The 21,131-nt window shown below is 33.5% G+C and overlaps 1 protein-coding gene and 1 long non-coding RNA gene across 4 annotated transcripts; one reads left to right on the forward strand and one right to left on the reverse strand.

Annotated features, from left to right (window-relative positions):
* The first annotated feature begins 1,757 nt into the window (after nucleotides 1–1,757).
* On the forward strand, nucleotides 1,758–9,183 carry LOC113518874 (lysophospholipid acyltransferase 5). 2 transcript variants are annotated; one of them, XM_026903908.3, is made up of 4 exons: nucleotides 1,758–1,909; nucleotides 4,447–5,166; nucleotides 7,053–7,187; nucleotides 7,718–9,183. In XM_026903908.3, exons 2-4 carry the CDS (start codon nucleotides 4,458–4,460, stop codon nucleotides 8,308–8,310), a joined length of 1,437 nt encoding a protein of 478 aa, XP_026759709.1. In that variant the 5' UTR covers nucleotides 1,758–1,909; nucleotides 4,447–4,457; the 3' UTR covers nucleotides 8,311–9,183. The 2 variants fall into 2 exon arrangements, with proteins under 2 accessions (XP_026759709.1, XP_026759701.1); XM_026903900.3 differs by lacking the exon at nucleotides 1,758–1,909 and adding an exon at nucleotides 2,987–3,144.
* LOC128201039 (uncharacterized) lies at nucleotides 2,263–20,940 on the reverse strand. 2 transcript variants are annotated; one of them, XR_008253039.1, is made up of 3 exons: nucleotides 20,792–20,940; nucleotides 9,476–9,515; nucleotides 2,263–2,865 (listed from the first exon to the last, which is right to left on the reverse strand). It is a non-coding gene; the product is annotated as an uncharacterized LOC128201039 (long non-coding RNA). The 2 variants fall into 2 exon arrangements; XR_008253038.1 differs by lacking the exon at nucleotides 20,792–20,940 and adding an exon at nucleotides 17,457–17,545.
* Between the last annotated feature and the right edge of the window lie 191 nt (nucleotides 20,941–21,131).

Consider the following 21,131-nt stretch of genomic DNA (forward strand, 5'->3'; position numbering starts at 1 on the left):
TTAATTTAAAAATAATTTTAATCACATTATAATTATATGTTTACGAGAGTCCTGACCAATCGTCTTGCACACAAACTCGATGACTCGATGACCCGAACAAGCTGACTTCTGAAAGGACTTCAGCACCATAGACCACATACATACGCTAGAGCAGATTATACAGAAGACCGAAGAGTATAATCTGCCAATATCTCTGACATTTGTGGGCTATGAGAAAACCTTTGAAATGACATGGGCAGTGCTACGGTCCCTTCAGCGAATTCACTATAGGTATATCGAAGTGTTAAAGTGTATGGACAATAAGGCTATGATGTCTATCCGAATACAGAACCAGAGTACGAAACCTATCCCATTGCAGTAAGGTTTAAGATAAGATGACGTTATATCTTCGAAACTCTTCACAGCTCTATTGGAAGATATTTTTAAACTCTTAGACTGGAAAAGACATGGTATAAACATCAATGACGAATATATCGCTCACCTTCGATTTGCCGATGTCCTAGTAATTATGGCAGAATCCCTGGAAGATTTGAATACTCTCAATAATCTCAGTGGTATTTCCCAATAGGTAGGTCTTAAGATGAATATGAGCAAGACTAAAATCATGTCTAACGTCCGTATCATACCTATACCGGTTACAAATTTGTCGACGAGTATGTATAGGCACCTAGGACAAATTGTCCAAGTAGGTAATTCCAACTTCGACCGAGGGGTTAACTAATGAATCCAACTGGGCTGGGCAGCGTTCGCGAAACTTCGCCACATCTTTTCATCCAAAATACCTCAGAATTTGAAGACTAAGGTCTTTAACCAGTGCGTGTTGCCAGTGATGACTTACGGAACCGAAACGTTGTCCTACACGGTTGCCCGTATGCAAAAGTTAAGTTACTCAGCGGGCCATAGCCCTCTCTCCATAGAGAGGGCTGTGCTCAGAGTCTCTTTGCGTGATAAAATTCGAAACGACGATATCCGCAAAAGAACTGAAATAACCGACATAGCAATCTGAAATGGCAATGGGTTGGCCACATAGCTCGAAGAACCGACAACCGATGGGGAAGGAAGGTTCTTGAGTGGCGACTACGTACGGGTAAATGCAGTGTAGGACGACCTCCCACTAGATGAAGTGACAACTTGAAATACTTTGCAGGGAGTCAGCGGATACAGGTGTCTCAAGACCTTTCCTTGTGGTAGTCTCTAAGAGAGGCCTATGTCCAGCAGTGCACAAATAATGGTTGAAATGATGACAATAGTTATATGTATTTGAAATAATGTACTAACTATAAATAAAGCTATTGCTCTTATATGCATAATATTCTATGTATATATTCTCTAGAATTGAATACGTATTTTTTTCAGTAACTATTTGACTCTGCGCAATACTTTTTTTTTATACTGTTTAATGCTCCAAAGATAATTTGCATAGAGATAATATAGTATAAGAACTTATCTAATCTAAACTATAATCATGGCTAATAAAACAAGTATTAGTACTTGTTTTATTAGCCATGATTTTCGTAAAATTTGAAAATTTTGTGTTATGAATTAGATAGATTTTTTATGACAACTGTCGATATCGATATATTGGATGAAGGCATAGATAGTACTACTATACACACACATCAATATTAATACATTATGGATATTCATTTAAGTTTCTTGTTTTTATAATTCTTATTGCATTATTGCTTTAAAAAGGTAACGTGCAGTAAATTTTTTTTTTCCTCAAGTGCCGTTGATAAGGCCAGTGCCAACTCTTATAACGTAGTGATTACTTACTATGTGAACATTCACCTACCATACAGAGTATCTTTTCAATTTTATTTAGAGAGTTGTATTTAATAAAGCGTGATACTATTTTTGTCAATCGTTCCCTAACTGGTATCGCAGTAGTCGTATAGTGCTGTTATAGGTAAGAGCTTTGATTGTCAATAATGATAATATAATCAAATACTGCTTGGTAACCCACGCAGAATGCATGCAATGTTTACAGAATTTGTCTGTGCTTAAATTACATCGCTTGACTCAAGCGGCTTAATATGAGTTTGACACAGGTCTAATAAATCAAACATGGATATCCGGGAGGAAAGGGATTGTTAGTAATGTGGACTAATAGCCCCATTGCTAACAAGCCCTGTCAGGTCGACCTCCGCGCGGTTCCCCCTGGAAACCATTGTGATTAATACTTTTTACATTCGTCACGATGGGCTGACTTGCTTTCATACTCTTTTATCATTCCTCACTGCTGCCCTGCCAGTGTATACCGACAGTGCAGGCGGGGTTACCATTTCATTATCGTCCATTAAAAAAACATGGATATTCGCTCGTCATTCATTCCAAACTATAGAATCTAATCAGTGTTGCCAATCCCAAAAAAGTAAAAAACAATAGTAAAGTAAAAAAAGTTAGATTTCATACTTTATTCATATAACTAAAACAATAACAAATGTTCTTTGTTACTAGGACTCACATACATTGTTATATTAATAATCATAATATAATAAAAAAAAAAAACAAAATAAAATTATTTTCCACGTTCATTCTCAATTACCTCATCTTCAATAATATTCATTTTCTTTTTTAAAATCATACATATTTTTGTTAAATTTATTCATGTGCTTTTCCGTGGCTTCAAATGAGTAGCAATCGGTTATTTTGGGTTTAGAGTGTGTAATACTTCTTTAATAGTCGATATTTTGTTGCGTAATTTGGTTTTCATAATATTTATAGCTGAAAATAAGCTTTCCGCGGTGGCGCTGCTATGTGGTAGGCACAAAAGTTTTTTCACTAATTCACACAATATGGGAAATATTTGAGATTCGTTTCCATTTTTTAATTCATGTACATGCTTCCAAAAGTCGATAATATCTGGAATTATGAAAATTAGGAATGAAACAGAAAACAGAGACATCAGTGTGAAAACAGCAAATTTACTGTTAAGACAGTACGGTTGGTAACATTGAATTTAATAATCATTCCTATTCATTCATTCGTTCTTACAGACATTCACTCACTCATTTGAGATATCATTTTTGTTCGATTTATTTTATTCTGCAGTCACTTTCGTCTTAGAAGCATCGTGAATTTTTTGTACTTAAATAATTTTTCTCAAAGATTTAGTCCTGAAGGTCATATTCAAAATTTAAGGTAAGTGATCTATTACTGAAAATAAAGTTAGGTCTTTTTTATGGATAAATACTTATTTGTTAAGTAAGATAACTATGTTGCATAAAGTATTATTTTCTGGAAAGCGAATTCCACCAGTTTATTTGATAACAGTATACGAGTTTAAAGTCAGCAAGATTTAACCTATGATTCCAAATAAAACTTGATAAGTTGTCCTATTTTTGATTAAGTATTTTATAACTTAAATAATTAGTTAAATATGAGGGTACCCACTTTTTTTTATGGTTGAAAACGGAATGAATGCCAGTAAGCCCATCATAATGAATTCATCATGATGGGCTAATTGGCCTGTTTTTATTCTCATGAAATTGGTTTAAATCAGTTGCTTATATGGAGTGTGCATTGTATTATCAATAAAAAAATTAAAGCGGTGAGAGGTGACATTATAAAAAGTAAAATTGGGAAAGCTATCATATTATAAAAAAAATATGTCTATATTATACAGTTATACTTTTTGCTTTATTTGCCATCACTTTATTTACTGCTAGGAAATAAAAATAAATTATTTGCTATTCTTAGTTTATCTATTTCATATACAATTACCTATTCCTTTATATGCTGCATAGATAAGTATGCAATACACATACATTATTTATCTCTAATACACACATAGTAAATGATCATTACCCTAATTATTTTATAAATATACTTCATATCTAAATATGTTACCATCCTTTTGACTGCATGAGTGGGATATATTCCTGGGCTGTGATAATAAGTTTTGTGTTCCTTTTGAAATCCTAAATAGTGTGTGTTAAATTTTGTAAGTTTTGGTTGAGTTATTGTAGTGCCAAGAGGTAATAAACAGTGTTTTTATGTACAAGAGTTATTGGTACCTATAGGGTTATATTCATAAATAAAAATGTTTAGAAAATGTGAAGTCGCACCCGAAACCATAACTGAGACATTGTTTTATACTAATACACCTCCCTAGGATGGTTAGCAATATAAACCTGATAAGAATTATCACTTAGACATGAACAACAGCATAGATATAATAAGATACACTATAATGAACATGGCAGCTCTTGTGCATTGTTATTTTCAAAGAATAAGTTTGATTGTCTCTTGCCTTCTTCTTCAAATTACAATTCTTTTAAAAATTATCTATGTATGATTGATTAGATACTATCAATATAATTTTTAATCAAGAATAATGAAAAAAAAAGTTTTTTTACCATCCTTTCAGGTCATTTAAATGCTGAAAAATTAACCATTAAGAATATTTGTATTGTTTATGAATATTTAAAAATTTATTTGCAGATTTATCAGCAATGTTGGGCTTACTTCTTGCCACCCTAGGCTGGATAGGGTGCAGCCCAGTGCCATATATTGCATCTATGATTGGCGCCACAGAGCCAGCACTGAAATTACTTGTATCCATTTTAATGGGTTACCCATTAGCCATAATTTATCATAAGTATGTGAGAATGCACAAGCAATACAGAAACATATATTTCATAATAACTGGCGTAGACATTGCTTTTTATAATTTCGGTGCTTCTATGTATCATAATTTAATCCCAGCAATTGTAATATACTTATCGACAAAGCTCCTAGGTCCAGGGAAAATGAATGCTTTAGTTTCTTTTGTTTTCAACATGACCTATCTACTGGTTGGATATGTGGTCACTGAATCAGAAGAATATGATATAACGTGGACAATGCCCCACTGTGTGTTAACTCTGAAGCTGATAGCATTGTCTTACGATCTATGGGATGGACAGTTGATGATAAAAGGCGAAAAGTTGTCAGATAACAATAAAAAGACAGCCTTGCCAGAAGCACCAACATTTTTAGAACTGATTGGATTTCTTTATTTCCCTGCTTGTTTCTTGGTTGGACCTATATTTTCATTCCGCCGATATAAGGACTTTATTTCTGATAAATTCCCACTGAATTCAGAGGCCAGAGCTTATGAAAGGCAAGGATTCTACAGACTCATTCAAGGAATAATTTATATGATCGCCTTTCAGATTGGAGGTAAATACTTACAAATAATTTACTTTACTTTTTACTTTAGTATACCGTTCGGTACCCAAATTTCACGGTTTGGAATGGTATGGAAGGTTGTGAAACTTCTAGTAGTAATAATGGTGGTCAATCTTTGAGTGTTGACAAATTATACTTGGTAAATTAAACAAAATAATTCTAATCAAATAACTAGTAAATATTTACTTTTTATTTATGAAACTTCAGTTACAGAAATATTGAAAGTACCTTTTTTTTTATTTATTGTCACAAAAATACAGAGTTATAGAAATTATGTTACATTAGCATTCAGTAACCACGTAGGTTTATATTATTACTAATTATATTAAAACTGTTTAATTTGTATTAAAATCATGCAAGAAGTATCGTTTTAATTTACATTTGATGTTGCTAATAGTAATATTATCCCGTACTTCGGTGGGTAGTTCGATAATAAGACGAGGAATAAAGTCTAGATAGACAGCGGTACGCTTACCATAACAGTTGTTTACGCAAGCGCTATTGGTACAAAGTTGTTTTCGTGCGACCGCCCTCGTATATATAGCATGATTAATTTCATTCCAATATTTTTTATTAAAAAAGTTTTCTTTAAGAAATGTGTATTTAAATTGTAGATGTACAGGTAAAATATTGCAATGTCGAAAAAGACCAGTATCATCGTCATAATACTGCATCTTAATTTTGGGAGATACAATAGTTCTTAAAATTCTACGTTGAAGTTTAAAAATATCATTTAAATATGTTTTATAAATGCGGCCATAACTTGACAACCCATATTGAACATAAGATTCAACCAATGAATTATACAGCATCGATTATACATTAAAGGGAATTCGGTGTCTAAGGATGATTATATTAGCTAAAAATTGTCTTAATTTGATACAAATTTTTTCGATGTGTTTAATTAAACTTACTGTCTATAGTTAATCCAAGATATGTTTGGCTGTCCTTGACCGTTATAGCCGGGCAGCTGCAAAAGTTCCTTCCAGTAGTTATCTGTAGACACTTGTGGTTGTGAGCAATGATAGGTTTATATAGTGGACGAAATTTTACATAGGGTGATTATATGATCAAAAGTTGTGTTTTAATTGGTTTTAATACCAATCCTGCATCATGAAACCATTCACCTATAACCATAGATTATATTCTGGAATGTAAGAGGAATTAAAAATTTAAGAAATGAATCCAGGGATCTTAATATGCACCTATTAAGTAATAAGTTAAAAGTATACTCTGGACATAATTGTCATAAACATTTGTTTAATATAATTTTATCCAACATGATCATATTTTTCCCAGTATATTGAATTTTTACACTCTAATGGAGTAATTTATATTGTTAACGACATTTCTCATCAACCGAGAGTTACTTGGTGTCATCCAGTTTAAAACTTATGACCTTTGGTTTCATGTTACTATAAGTGTAGCGTGAAGCTCATAAGTAATAAAAAAAAAATGTTTTACAAATTTTGAAATAAGCCACTCAAATTTGGAACATCATAACCGACTATTTCTTCTGTCTTCATTTTCTATTTTATTAATATATTCTTTTTTAAACCAACCGTATTTTTTTCTGTAACTACATACTGTGCGTACAGACGCTTATCTGTCTGTATATATCATTATTTTAAATATTTCTAATTCGTTATCTGTGACGTTTATTAGTATTTAATAGTTTAACATACATATAAAAGATAAGACAAAATATGGCTATTGGAAAAAAGACTATACGAAATCGACGAGAAATGAATGTTATTCACATATTCAAGGAATTCAGTTTGCCTATAAGTTCAAATGTGAAGGTGTCTTCAATATAACGTGCCATACAACTATTCAGTTGTAATGTTATGTTAATTCGTCACATTCTTTGTTTCCAGGTGGTGTATTCAGTATGAAGTATATGCTCTCCGATGAATTTTCGGGACTTTCCGTATTATATCGCCACTTGTACTGTGGATTGTGGGGCCATTTTGCTCTATACAAATATGTATCATGCTGGCTGCTCACGGAAGGTATTACAGTTACAATTATTTTTAAATTATGTCTCATGTATACCGACTACATTAACCTTGCTTGGGTATAACTAAACATGTACAAAGGTTAAAAGCATTGTACATATAATATGCATAACTTTTTCATTTTACATAATATAATTGTAAATAGAAGATGTCTGCACATAGGAAATATTAAAAATAAATAATAAAATTGAATAAGAGCAATAGAAGCCAAAACAATATTTTTGTCATTTTGTTTGTCTATATGTTTTTTCCAACATCAGATAAAATCTACTGAACCAAATTGAATGCAGTTTTCGAAGTTGTATACCTGAAGAGCTAACTTAAAATTCGGTATATGTTTTAATCTATTTCATTAGTTTTCCTACTTCTGAAATTCACGCCTACGCGAGCAAAAAATTATATAAAAAAACATATTACTTAACAATATTGATTCGATTCGATTGTAATCGACTTTTTTGTGAATCATAATATTGTTTTGTACTCACACACTACATATTTTATATGATAACCATACTTTGTTTTAGCTTCGTGCATCAGATTTGGTCTGTCATATAACGGCTCAGAAATGATAGTGGATGGCATTTCGAAATCCAAGTGGGATGGATGCAACAACATAAAGCTACTACAGTTCGAGTGTGCGACAAAATTCCAACATTACATTGACAGCTTCAATTGCAACACGAATTATTTTGCAGCAGAGTATGTTTACAAGCGTCTCAAGTTCTTGGGTAACAGACACCTCAGCCAATTTTTTACTTTATTATTCTTGGCCCTATGGCATGGCATTAGGTCAGGTTATTATGTGACCTTCTTTAACGAATTCATTATAATATACATGGAAAAAGAATTGGAGCCTATAATTAAGAAAACTGTAATATATCAGAAATGGAGTTCGAATATTATCGTTAAATGGTTGGTGTTTATTATACTTAAACTTTACGCTTTAATTTACATGGGATGGAGTTTGGTTCCATTCGACGTTAAAGTGTATTCAAAGTGGTTCACTGTGTACTCCTCTCTCTATTTTTCTGGATTTTTATTATTCTTACCTTGGACTGTAGTATACAAGCCAATAATATTATCTTTAATTAAAGTAAATCGCCCTAAATCACAGTAACTGCTCAAACATCATTCTAATTTATATCATGGAATGTTAAAGATATCTTTTCTATTTTATTGCTTATGTCTATTGTAATTAAAATTTCACTAAAGAAAGTATATATTTGTAATCTTCTGTTAGGCTTTTCAACTTTCCTTACATATTACTATTAATCATATTTATATAAATATTTATATTGTAAATATTTATATATATATATATATATATATATAAGCATTATTCATATATTGCCGATCGCGCACAAATAGCTATAAGAGGAAATTTTTTTCTTTGCAGAAAAATTATATTCCTACAGCATTTATCTCAATTGTTATATAACGCAAATTATGCATTGAATTCTATTATTAAATCATGTTATATTTCTAATAAAAAACCATTAAGTGGCAATATATGAAGGGGTGCCTTTGAGGATGTCTATATATGTATAATTAATATATGTATAATTATTTATAATAATTATAATACGACATCCATGCTATTGTTTGATATTTCCAGTAGTTAGATTTATGCCAAAATATTTCCTTTAAATAAGATTTTTTCCTTAGTCTAGTCTAAAGAAAGAAAAAGAGTGGATAGTCTCACTTCGCTGTTATTTGTTAATTTTTTTTTTATGTAGAAAATTTATTTTTGTTGATTATATTATTTCTAATATCGTCATAGTCGTAGAATACTGACGGATCTGACAAAGATTACATATAAAGATAATTAAAATGTGTGTTATCCGTCAGTGTTCTACGACTATGACGATATATTATATCGCAGCTATAAATGAGAAACATAATCATTTTCACAAGTAGATAATTATTTCAACGTTGAGGTATATGCTCTAAACGTATTTTTGTATATTTTAAATAAAAATCTGCATATCAATCAGTTTGCATTTTTTTTTCCATATTAGACAATTTGAATATTATTTTTATTTTACATAAACTGTCAAAACAATGTTTCATACAAAACCAATAAAGAGGTTGCATTACTTAAAAATAATTGCCCTTAACAGTTGATTGCACGTTATTTGCAATAATTCATGAAAAATACATTAGATTAGTCTATGGGGATATACATATATATATTATTTATTTGACGTACATCACAGAAGTTTACAAATACAAATTTAACTATAACATGCAAGTACATTAATATATCGTTCAGGTAAACTTACCACAACATATGCACACAGCATGATCCAATAATAAATGCGACTGTAACAAAGCCATTCGGTTACAATTTTTAGTGATAAAAATTAAACATAAAAAAGAAAGTTAAATAAAAAACAAAACAAAACAAATTAAGAATCTTCTAAATATTATATTATTAAAATAATTTTATACAATTGACTACGATATTGATTATAACCGAGTCTAAATATATCAAGGTCATTTTGATGAGCGTCATTATATGATCTACACATATTCGCTATAGTGTTATTGTAAAAAATATTATTTCTATAAAGAGGCACGGTAAAAGTACGTTGAAGAAGAATTTGGCCATTCGTATTAATATTAATTGATTCTAAAAGTTGGGGACAATCCACAATTGAGTTTACAATCTGATATAAGTACAGTAATTCCATTATTTTACTTTTTTTAGTTAAAGATAATAGTTTGAAATATTTTAATCTATTTTCATATTCTCTAAGCTTTCTTTTAAATCCATACCTATAGGATATTATTTTTAGAAATCTTTTTTGTGCTTTCTCGAGATTATCTTGATGTACCTTATAGTAAGGAGACTAAACCATTGATGCATATTCAACTATAGGGCGAACCAATGCAGAATATAGAAAACACAGACTATGGGGATTTTTAAATTACTTGGTTAGTTGGTTACATCTATTTATCATATATTGATAATGAGATCGAAATGTCAACTTTGGGTCAAACAAAACTTTTAGATCCTTGGCAATATCTTTACGTTCAAGTATGTGGTTGCCGATACTATAACTAAACAAATGGTTGGGATTCCCAGAAGAAAATGAAATAACGAAACACTTGCTTACATTCAGAAACATATGATTCTTTATACAGCACTAACGTATAGTGTCAATATCTTGTTGTAGCTGATAGGTGATAAAATGAAACATTTTCAAATCGTCAGCGTATAATAAACACTATTGATGTGATTGACTAAGTCATTGATAAAGACAACAAAGAACAGTGAGCCTAAATGTGAACCTTGTGGTACACCATAGGTTATTGTAATTGGAGAAGAAATGAAACCCCTAATGGCAACCATCTGACTCCGTCTGCTGATGTAAGACTCAATCTATCGCAATAAGTTACCATGAATGCCATATGCAGACAATTTTTTAATAAGTAATGAATGGTTGACCTTATCAAAAGCTTTTGAAAAATCTGTGTATATAGAATCGACCTGAAGCCGTTTATTAAAAGCATCACATATATGGGACTTATACACAAGAAGATTACTAACTATAGAACGACCTGATACAAAACCTTGTTGAAACTGGGTAATATGTAGTTTAAGATGGTTAAAAAGAAAGGGATATATGAGAGATTCAAACAATTTCGCTATACAAGAAAGTATACTGATGGGACGATAATTTTCGCAATTAGTTTCGTCGCCAGATTTATAAATAAGAATAATAAAACTGATCTTCCAACAATCAGGAAAGCAACCTGAGCTAAGAGACTTATTTAATAATATTTCCAATGGATCACTTAACTTATCTGCGCATGTCTTTATAAACCTAGCAGGCACATCGTCAGGACCAGCGCCCTTATTTGAATCAAGCTTTTAATATATTTTCGCGGCTAACATGTATCTCGCAAATAGTGACAAATTTACATTATTAAAGTTGTTGCTACTATCAAACGGCTGTTCATATACTGATTTAAAGTACTCAGAAAACAATTCACAAATTGCCTGCACATCAAATGCGACATTAGATTTGTGTGACATCGATTGTGAAATGTAATTACTCGACTTTTTACAGTTCACATATCTCCAAAACATCTTATTATTATCTTTTAAGCCATCCTCTATAGATAGAATAAAAGACTTGTAGGATTCTTCAATCATTTTTTGCTTCTACTACGGAGTAGAACAAATGTTCTCTGGGGTTCTTATACTTTTTGAATTGTCGATGGTATTTTAGTTTCTTATTAAGATATTTGATCAAAGGCAGATGAACCATTCAGGATAGTTTTTTTTGACTTAGACTTACACTTTAGAGTATGCACACTAATTATCTCTCTTAGTTTACAGTAAAATTTATTAACAGCACTGTTAATATCCAAACCATAAAGAATATCATTACAATCTACTGATTTTAAAGCGACTTTAATTATAGTCACATTTTCAGTAGTTTTAAAAGAGCCAGGGTTATATTTCACAGTTAAAGGTAGAGTAATAGATTCAATATCTACAACAAAAGCAGGATGATGTATATCTAATTTGCTTAAAGGATCGGTGCTATATACATTAATATTACTATTATTATTTTAAAAGCACTAAGTCTAGCACCCTGCCATTAGCGTTTAATAAATGATTAAATTGAGATAAATTTCAAAGTGTCATGGTTTCCATTAGGATAGATGATCGGGAATGTATTGCATTGTAAGGTTCAAGACCTAAACAGGAATCTGTTTTCCGCCACGATATATTAGGTATGTTAAAGTCACCTAACAACAAAAACAACTCATTATGACCTTTTTAAAATATAATATTTTGAGAGTGTTCAAAGAAGAGAATAACGTTATATATAATATCCAAAGTTATATCAGGAGGTAAATAGCACACACAAATATTAAAAGGCAGATGCTTGCCTGCTGTCAGCCACATATCTTCAAAAAGGCTGTCCCACGTAGGTCTACGAATAACACTCAAAGACTTTTTTATTGCTATTAGAACACCACCATCTTCAGATTTCCTAGAAGCAACGCAATCGCTACGATCTCTACGAAAAATATAATAACGCTCATCAAATGGTTCCTTATTACACACACTTAAGATTTATCTCAGTTAAACATATAATATCAAACTCATTATTCAGTACATTCAGATGAAACTCGGTAGTTTTAGACCTGAATCGGTTAACGTTCTGATAATAAATTAACATCTTTTAAATATAAACAGAAGAGAAGAAAATAAAAATAATTAAGTTAGTTTAGATAGATTATCAACAGTGCGCATTAAAATAGCAGGTGACGTTTTGTCTTTTCACATAAACTTCATGAAATTTAAACCAAACAAAAGCGTATGATTTTTCTTTTGCTGCTTTTCTTGCCGCAGCATGCAAACTCTTGCACTCAGGTGATATATATTCTACTACATATATCTTAACTTTCTCGCCAACAACTCCTAAATGAGATGAATTTCTCAATGAATCAGCAGGATTAGCATTATTGTACCTTCTAACTGCCGACAAGATAGTGTCATGATGGCGCGATGAAGGCAAGGTTACCAACAAGTTGTGCGGTCTATCAGACTCATTAACAATTTGTTCAATTCAATAAATAATTGAATTGAATTGAATTAATGCAGCGACAAGGATGGATATCCGAGTCCATTATCGAATGACCTATTTTGTCGCATAACTTTTTAAATATATTGATAACATTCTCTTTTCGTTTTTCTAGTATAGCTTGGATTTCTATATTCATACTGCGTGATACCTTTTCATTTGATTTTAGTCGACGATCTAGATATCGAATATCCAATTGAATTCCATGCGTTCATTCATTCAAATTCAGAATTTTATCATCTATCAAAGACAAATGCGAATTCATTTGATTCTGCCTCTGATTCAAAAGGTCGGCAGTAGAAGTAAATTTCTCCTTTAAAGAGGCAAGGGCCTAGTTAACTTCCATTTTTACAGCCACCTTAATCTCAGCAAAAAATTCCTTTTTCAATTTATTTAATTTAGAATCCAATAAAGTACTAAACTGATTCAGTGTAATAGATTCGGAATCCGGGCATTCAGACGCACAGACACTCTGGTTTATTATTTCATCACAAGACAACCAAATCATCAAGCGCATGCAGCCTACGTATAGGGGTATTCGTATTACTATCCTTTCGCTTCGTAACATTTAGACAAGTAGGACATTTCCAATTTTTGCTGCTGTTGATTAAAGTCATATAAGTGTTTTTAGACACATAATGATAAGCTCCTTGACAGGTGTCGCAACGAATCATCTCGCCTGTCTTAACAGCGATATTGCATGCCAAACATTTATCCATAATCGAAACAAAAATATCAAATTTAAACAATACACTTCGCAAAATCAGTTCTAATTGCAGTTTTGTTATACAAACATTAGGTGCGTAATGAGTCACCACTCACGCGCAGTGCTGGCCGGCCCACTCGATGTTGATAATTGTTAACTTGAAGGCACACAAATATACTTACTATACGATTGATTGAAATTTTAAAGATATAATTGTTGATTAATAGTATATAATTAGCCAAAACAAACATTTAATTTGTATTTTTTGCAAATATATTACTTGATTGGGGACATAATTAGGGGTGCGTGATTTATAATAATTATAGTACTGTTTATTACTGATAACACATATATATGTATACATGTATACAATATAAATTTATTAGTACATAAGCAAATATTACACTAGTACATAATTGGTTTCAATGCACTGAAACAAACATTTATTTCATATCATCACAAATTTGTATCTATTGTTGTTATAATGTAATTTAACAATTTTGAGTAAGTGACTATGATTGGGGCTATGATATATGTGGCAATCTATGATATTTTAAATAAACACATTACTATTTTCCATTTAATTAAGTTGTCATTAATCCAACAACAAAATACATATATTGATTTATAATTGGACATATTTTTGATGGGTAAAAATGGTATGGTAACCCCGCCTGCGCTAACAGGATACGCTGGCGGAGCACCAGTGAAGGGTGATAGATGAGAATGAAAACAGGCCAGTTAGCCCATCATGATGAATTCGTCAGGAATTAACCATGATAGTTTCCAGGGAGAACCGCGAGGAGGTCGACCTGGTTGGGTATATTGCTAGCAATGGGATTCTCAGTCTCCATTACTAACAATCCCTTTTCCCCCCAATTGGACATATTCTATAAGTAATATTGACATTAGTGTTACAATTTTTATATTTCCATTAATTTGTAATAAGTTTTCTTTACATGCCTAACTATATCTATCCTTTGCAATAATCATGTTTTATTAAATTTTTTCTTTAGTAGTCTTATTTGTTTATTATCTTAGGAAATAGTTTTTGAATGAAAGTGATGTAGTTGATTTCTGTAGACGTTTGTATTTAGAGAGCCTTGTAAAGCTTTTTGCCAATAAACGTGGTCGTGAGGAAGGCTGTTATAACTTAATTACCATATAAGGTTTCCCACTACTGTGTAGATTATACACATATATAAAGTATATATGCGCATGTGTGTATACCTATCACTTGAGTGCTGCACAAATGCAAATACACTACAGTTACCTCACATTGAATAATGGTTATATGTAGTATATAATGGGACACTGTTTGCTGGGAAACAAGTTCCAATTTCATTTTCATACAGTTTATTTATATTAAATATGTATTACTGCCACACTATATTACTATTATTAGCTAATTTCTTTTTTCCCACCGTTTCAAATATAATATCTCCACTCAAATATGATTAAAATGAAAAAGGAGTGCATTCCACTGTGTACATACTCAAGTTTGTACGTTATTTCTTGATGATGACCTGTAGTGTGTTCATGTTTGCGCACCGCCTCAAGGAACAGGTATTTGGTGGTAATAAATATTAGTCACTATTTGTTTTATGCCAAAAAACATAAATTAGGTTAGTTATTTACGGTTTGTCATCCTAATACTTACTACTCTCATATAGTACTTGAACAAATTTAACGTAAGTGTGTATACAGATTAATTGTAATGAGTGTACCAAGTCGATGGTAGGGAATATGACACTGCATAACTTTTCAAGTCTCAATATCTGAACCTTTCATACAAACCCCGTTCTTATATCATCGATCTAGCTTGTATGTAACATTTAAATTTTGATTTTGATTTTTGGAGCAAGTCGTTATGTTTCGTGTTTACTGTTATTGGCTCTCGACTTTATATAATCATTACAACTAACTGTATATAATAAATCTAGCAGTGTGTGTTGTGACTGATTTAAATTTGAGAAGTGTGTCTGATGAAGGCGTAGCTTATAATATTTTCAATCCACATAAAACAATCTTAAAAAATTTGTAGATTAAAATACTATTAATTAAAATGACAAGGCTAGTATAAGTATGAGAATGACCGTGAAATCAAAGTAAATAATCTTATGAAATAGTAAAATAGTATGGTTATTTCCTTTTAATAACATTGTATGTTGCCAACACTCTACATACTAAACTTGTTTATTATAATCCATTTGAACTTCATATTTTTTTTATATAAGAATTTTCAACATTTAGGAAAAGGTCATATGAAGATTATATAATATTTAACAAGAGAATTAAAAGATATGTTTGTTTAAAACCTTCTAGTTTTCAGTGTTTAAATATGATTATGAACTTTTACGAACACCATAATATTTCTTAATTGATTTTTCAAATTTGAGTGTTTATATCTCTAAAATAACTTTAGCTTAACGATAACTTAAAGATAACTTTATCAAAAACTAGAACTCTTAAATAAATCATTCTTAATTATAATGTTGGTACCAGGGGATCGCTGTTTATAGTAAAAATAATATCTCTTTATTGTAATAATTGTATTTTAATTGAATTACCATGCTCTGGGTTCACATCATAAATGTCTTTTTTTATTATTGATTTTCGTTAAATAGATAACATTAATTTCTGTGAGAGTATTCCGGTTGTTATAAAAATGTCATATTTTAACCATTACAGCAAGTATTCGAGAAATTTGTATAGGCTGTATTTTGGAAATTAATGAAATAATGTCAAGACGACATGCCTTAACATTATACCTTCCATCGTACTGATCGAGAATATGGATTGTTTTACCCTAGTTCGTTTTCTTGGTTATTTTTGCCCCATTCACTTTATCTTTTTAATTGCCTTTTCTTTGTTAATAAAATATTCTTAATCTTATAATCGCATATGGGGTCAGCTAAGCCGTTGCACGTCGACCCATCGGGATCTTTTGTGCTTTCCCCTGCCTTATACCTATGTGTTACCTTAACGATATCCCGCGGTTTAAGATATCTGTTGTCCCCTGGCTCTGGATAAGCCGTTCCCAGTAGATTCATGCGTATACTCGCTAACGAATCACAGTCGCACATCAAGTGTTGACTTAAAAGGTTCAAAAGTTCCTTTTCCCATTTAACTCTCTCTTCGGTCACCACCTTTTTTGCAATATTCCAATCAAATTTGAAAGTTTTTCTTTGTTGTTCTCCTTCACTGATTGGGTCATCCGCATAATCTACTATGAGCCTCGAATCTGGTAAGTGGGTGCTTAGCATTACATGTAAAGTGTCCTTTCCTGATTCCGTTGGCATTCGGTTAGCATTCCTAATAGATGTTAATGGAATTGCCTTGGTGGTAGATATTGCTTTAGTTAACCTCATTCCTTCCGGTAGGTTACTTACATTTTCGCAATGTCTCCTCCACGCTTCTCTCTTTGCTTTCCTCACTGCTTTGTTGTAGCTAGTTAGGAGCCTATGATATTCATTAAAGTTTTTACTGCGTTTCGCCTCATTAAAGGCTTTCCACGTCATTACCCTTAATTGGGATACTTCGTACAACCACCAGGGTATCTTTTTTTACCAGAACACAAGTTTCCGAGCAGTTACCATACCACGCATTTGCTAGTACCTCCGTCAGTCGATTAGCTTCAAATTCAATATCTATTACTGAATTTAGCTTACATTTCGGAGTGCCTAAATCTTCTTTTAGGTCTTTCCTATATAGGGTCCTATTAGTATTTCTTGGGTTCTTCCTATGTACCCTTTCTACCTTATTTCCTGTATTATACCTAAAACATATGTAATTGTGGTCGGATAGTGTTATCTCATCAGACACATGCCATCTACTAATGCTTTTACATGCTTTATTGTATGCCATCGTCAAGTCGATTACCTCAGCTCTATTAGCATTTTGAAAAGTTGGTTTGTTTCCTGTATTAATAATTTGTAAAGCTGAACTTACCACATAGTCCAGAAGGTCTACTCCTCTACTGTTGGTGTCCTAGTTTCCCCAGACAACATTATGTGCATTTGCATCGCAGCCTACAAAGAGTTCTATCCTCTGCCTGCTGCTATATTCCACAAGATCCTGTAGCTGTAGTGATACTGGATCCTTTTCTTCATATGGTAGGTAAGCAAAACCCGCTACTGCTATAGACTTCCTTTCACCTCCCCCATTACAATTTTAACTGCTGTTAAATCCCTGTAATATAAGTTATATAAGGGCATTGAATTTATACCATCTCTGATATAAATGCATGTCCTCATATAGTGGCAAATTTAAAGAAGATTGTTCCCCTAAGTCCAAATATACCTTTAATTTGTTCCCTATACAAGTACGGTTCCTAAATTAAAGCAATGTCGTATTTGTTACTTTTTAATTCTTTAGCCAGAAGGGCCGTAGCAGCTTTACAGTAGTGTGTAAAATATTTCCCAACGACGAGGTTATCCCTAACTCAAGGAAATCCATGGCATCTCCCAGGATAGAAGAAGTTCCTTCTTCCGTCCCTGGAGACACCACCGACTCCCTTTCCTCCAGTGGCACGGCTGTCTCCTTGCTGGTAGTAGCCTGCCCAACCATCGACGGTTCTGGACCTATTCCAGCCCCCTCTCCTTCTTTTTGCGATGTACCCCCCACATTAGAATGAGTTGTACAGCCCGCACCCGCATCCTCCTCCTTCGGTTTCTCCAGGTCCTCCAAGACCTTGAAGATAAGCACCTCAAAGCAGCCGATGTTCTGGTACTTCCACGCCATCTTAACTAGCTTTGGAAGATCCTTCACATCCAGCACTCTCAGCTTAGTATCCTTGACAGTCAACCCATCAAGAGCACGAAGCCAATGCGCCGAGGTCTCCCCATTACACATTACGTTGATGGCCCCATACGTCATTCCCACCATATTTACCACTGGGTATCCGGTGTTTCTTCCATTTTGTCCCAAAGTACTCCTTGGATCAACCCGTATTCCTCCTCCCCCAAAGTGCGTGCCGGAAAATTTTCAGCAACGATTGCCAGTTTTATGGAGTTCAGTGCCCCGGTATAAGACCCTTGAGTCTTAGGCTTTTTGGCACTGACCATCCCCTCGCTAAGGTTGCTGACCTCTCTAGCCCGCTTCACTTTCTCACTTACTACAGCTTCCTCCTGCCCCTGTTGCTTTCGCAACAGTGCTTTCTGGCGTCGCTTGCAGCCGCTGAGCCTTTTCCTACTTTGGCCCTCGTTCTGACTTTGGTCTTCCTTTGCCCCCTGTGCAGGTCCAGTTCTAACCAGTTGCGTCCCAGAGGGTCGCATATCAGAGATCCCCGGTACACCGCTAGGTTGCGCAGGTCGTCCAGCCTGATTTGAGACCACCCTACCTTCTTGTTTACCACTGATGATGGTGGACGTAGTGGTGACCTTATGGTAACCACAATCCCCCGCCCTCACTGGTCCCATCTTCTTCATTCCGGCCCCTAATTGGGTGCTAGGTGCCTTTGTATCTTTCGAGACATTGTATCCTCCCTTAGTGGTCTGACTTGGGTTGCTTAATTTTTTGGTTAAATCCATAAAAAGCGCGTTAAAAATGTTCGTCACCGTAATTCCCCACCCTCCACGGAGCCCGCAATAATTGGGATGCTATCGTAGCATCAGGGCTATTACAGCGATATAGAACACCTCCAGGTGTTACCAGCGAGACAGACAGACACCGACGTTCCACAAGTGTCGCCGCCTGCCGACCCCCTCCTTTCATTATGCTCGCCCGGTGTCGGAATACCGTACACCACAGCCGATTGATCGCAGCTGGCTAGACTTAAACCTCCCGTGTTAAGTGGAAATCCGAGCCAAAGTGGTGTGTTGCCTCCAGGACGCATCAACCGCCGGCGCCTATTGTCTTAACCACCAAGTTCCCTTCATCCCCCCCTACGGGTCTTCACGCACGACTCAAACACGCGGGTGGACATAGGAATAGAAAACAGGAGGGGAGATTTGGATTGGGATTCGATTAATGACGGGAAGGATCGTAATTCCTGTCCACGGAGAATTACAGGGGATGCGGAGTAGGAAGGCAAAAGAGAGTAGGATTGGATATTATGATAAGGAAATGGAATACCTAGGAGAAGGGAGTTTGTCCAAATGTTTCTGTTATATTTGTTTCTGAAGGAACCAGACCAATAGCAGACGGCAACCTCGGGCAGGATAGTCATTTGGTCTTGCCTAAGGGATCTACACGACAGATGCGCTCTCCTCTTAGACCAACGCCAGATCAGTGGCTGGGATTGGCCAACTGTAATAGGATTTGTCCCAATTCACGATTATTCAAATTGCTGTGAATTGCAACAAACCCCGCCCTAGTGAATATAACTAGATAGGAAATTACGTTAAAGTTACGTAATTATATCTATGCAGCAATAATACATGTATAACGACCATTATTACCTACACTTACTCATGTGCCTTTATTTAGTTTTTTTTTTTTTTTTATAATATAAATGGTCAAGACTCTATATAAATTATTTAATATTCAGAAATTAGAGTGTATTAAAATTAAATATGTATGTAATGAATATTTTGTTCCTAATCTGGCTGCTTATTGATAATTAAAATTTTGAAGCCAATATGGCTTGAAGAATTTGTGTTATGTACATGTACAAACAAAGTATAAATTATGAAGGATCGGTAATAAAAAGTTGAACAAATATTGGTTACAGTAGATATAGTATATTAGATTAGATATTTTTTCAATAAAATATTGATTAATATTTTCAGTTTTTTCTTTACTTTTCCTACCGGACTTACCATTCGATTCGATGATGATGATGATGATGCCTTGCTGTGTCATCTACACTTTTAAAATTAAGAACACGATACAGCGATTCAGTATGCACAAAGTTTAGACTATTGAAGGTCTGAGCAGTCGATGGATGATACTTGGTGTACTTTTGTCCCTCATAACAACACCTTGTATTGAATGCAACAACACATGCGTATCCATACAAGTGCATAGCTTATAAAGGGAACGTTTTATTTTTTTGATAAATAGACCAACTCGTCTGCTTAAATCTTTATTAAAAAGAAAGTTACGGAGTGATCGTATACACAATTTCTGCACAAACATTATTGCTAATTAAAAAGGTAATTTTACTTTGACATCGGGGCTCATAGTAAAACAGGGATTCAAAATTTACTATAAATATAGAAAAAAGTATAAAGTATTATTGTTTTATCTCCCCTATAAATTTGATATGAATAAAGATTCCTATTTATTCGTGTTCCAAGCAACATGGAAATGGTTGGTTCCTACTCATAACACACTGTACTTACCACGCGTTTGACATGTATATGTTATACCGGAAAATAAGCACCTTATTACTTTAGAAAATAGAAATATTGTATAATAATGCCGTTTATTATGAGAGGATTATCTTGACGGTCAAAGTCCTTTGACAGTCAAAATACGTCCGTAAAAAAAGTTGTTTCGTGAATAATAAAAGACGTTTTCAGTGACAAATCTCTGTGCGAAACACAAAGGGGGTTTTAGGAGGCAGGAGGCGTGAGAACAGCCATCTGCAGCCAATCCAAGCCTTACCACACTTATTGATCGAGGCGGTGTTCATGCCCACCAGGTATCTACGTACAAACTACAGACTGAACAGTAGCTACT

This window comes from Galleria mellonella, unplaced genomic scaffold, assembly GCF_026898425.1.
Source record: "Galleria mellonella isolate WM207_F2 unplaced genomic scaffold, CSIRO_AGI_GalMel_v1 utg33, whole genome shotgun sequence".
Classification (NCBI taxonomy): domain Eukaryota; kingdom Metazoa; phylum Arthropoda; class Insecta; order Lepidoptera; family Pyralidae; genus Galleria; species Galleria mellonella.

Excerpts from the sequence above, each read along its gene's own strand:
- LOC113518874 (XM_026903908.3), top strand. The coding sequence starts at position 4,458 with ATGTTGGGCTTACTTCTTGCCACCCTAGGCTGGATAGGGTGCAGCCCA. Across the intron at positions 5,167-7,052 it reads GATCGCCTTTCAGATTGGAG|GTGGTGTATTCAGTATGAAG; the intron begins GTAAATACTTAC and ends CTTTGTTTCCAG. Across the intron at positions 7,188-7,717 it reads ATGCTGGCTGCTCACGGAAG|CTTCGTGCATCAGATTTGGT; the intron begins GTATTACAGTTA and ends ACTTTGTTTTAG.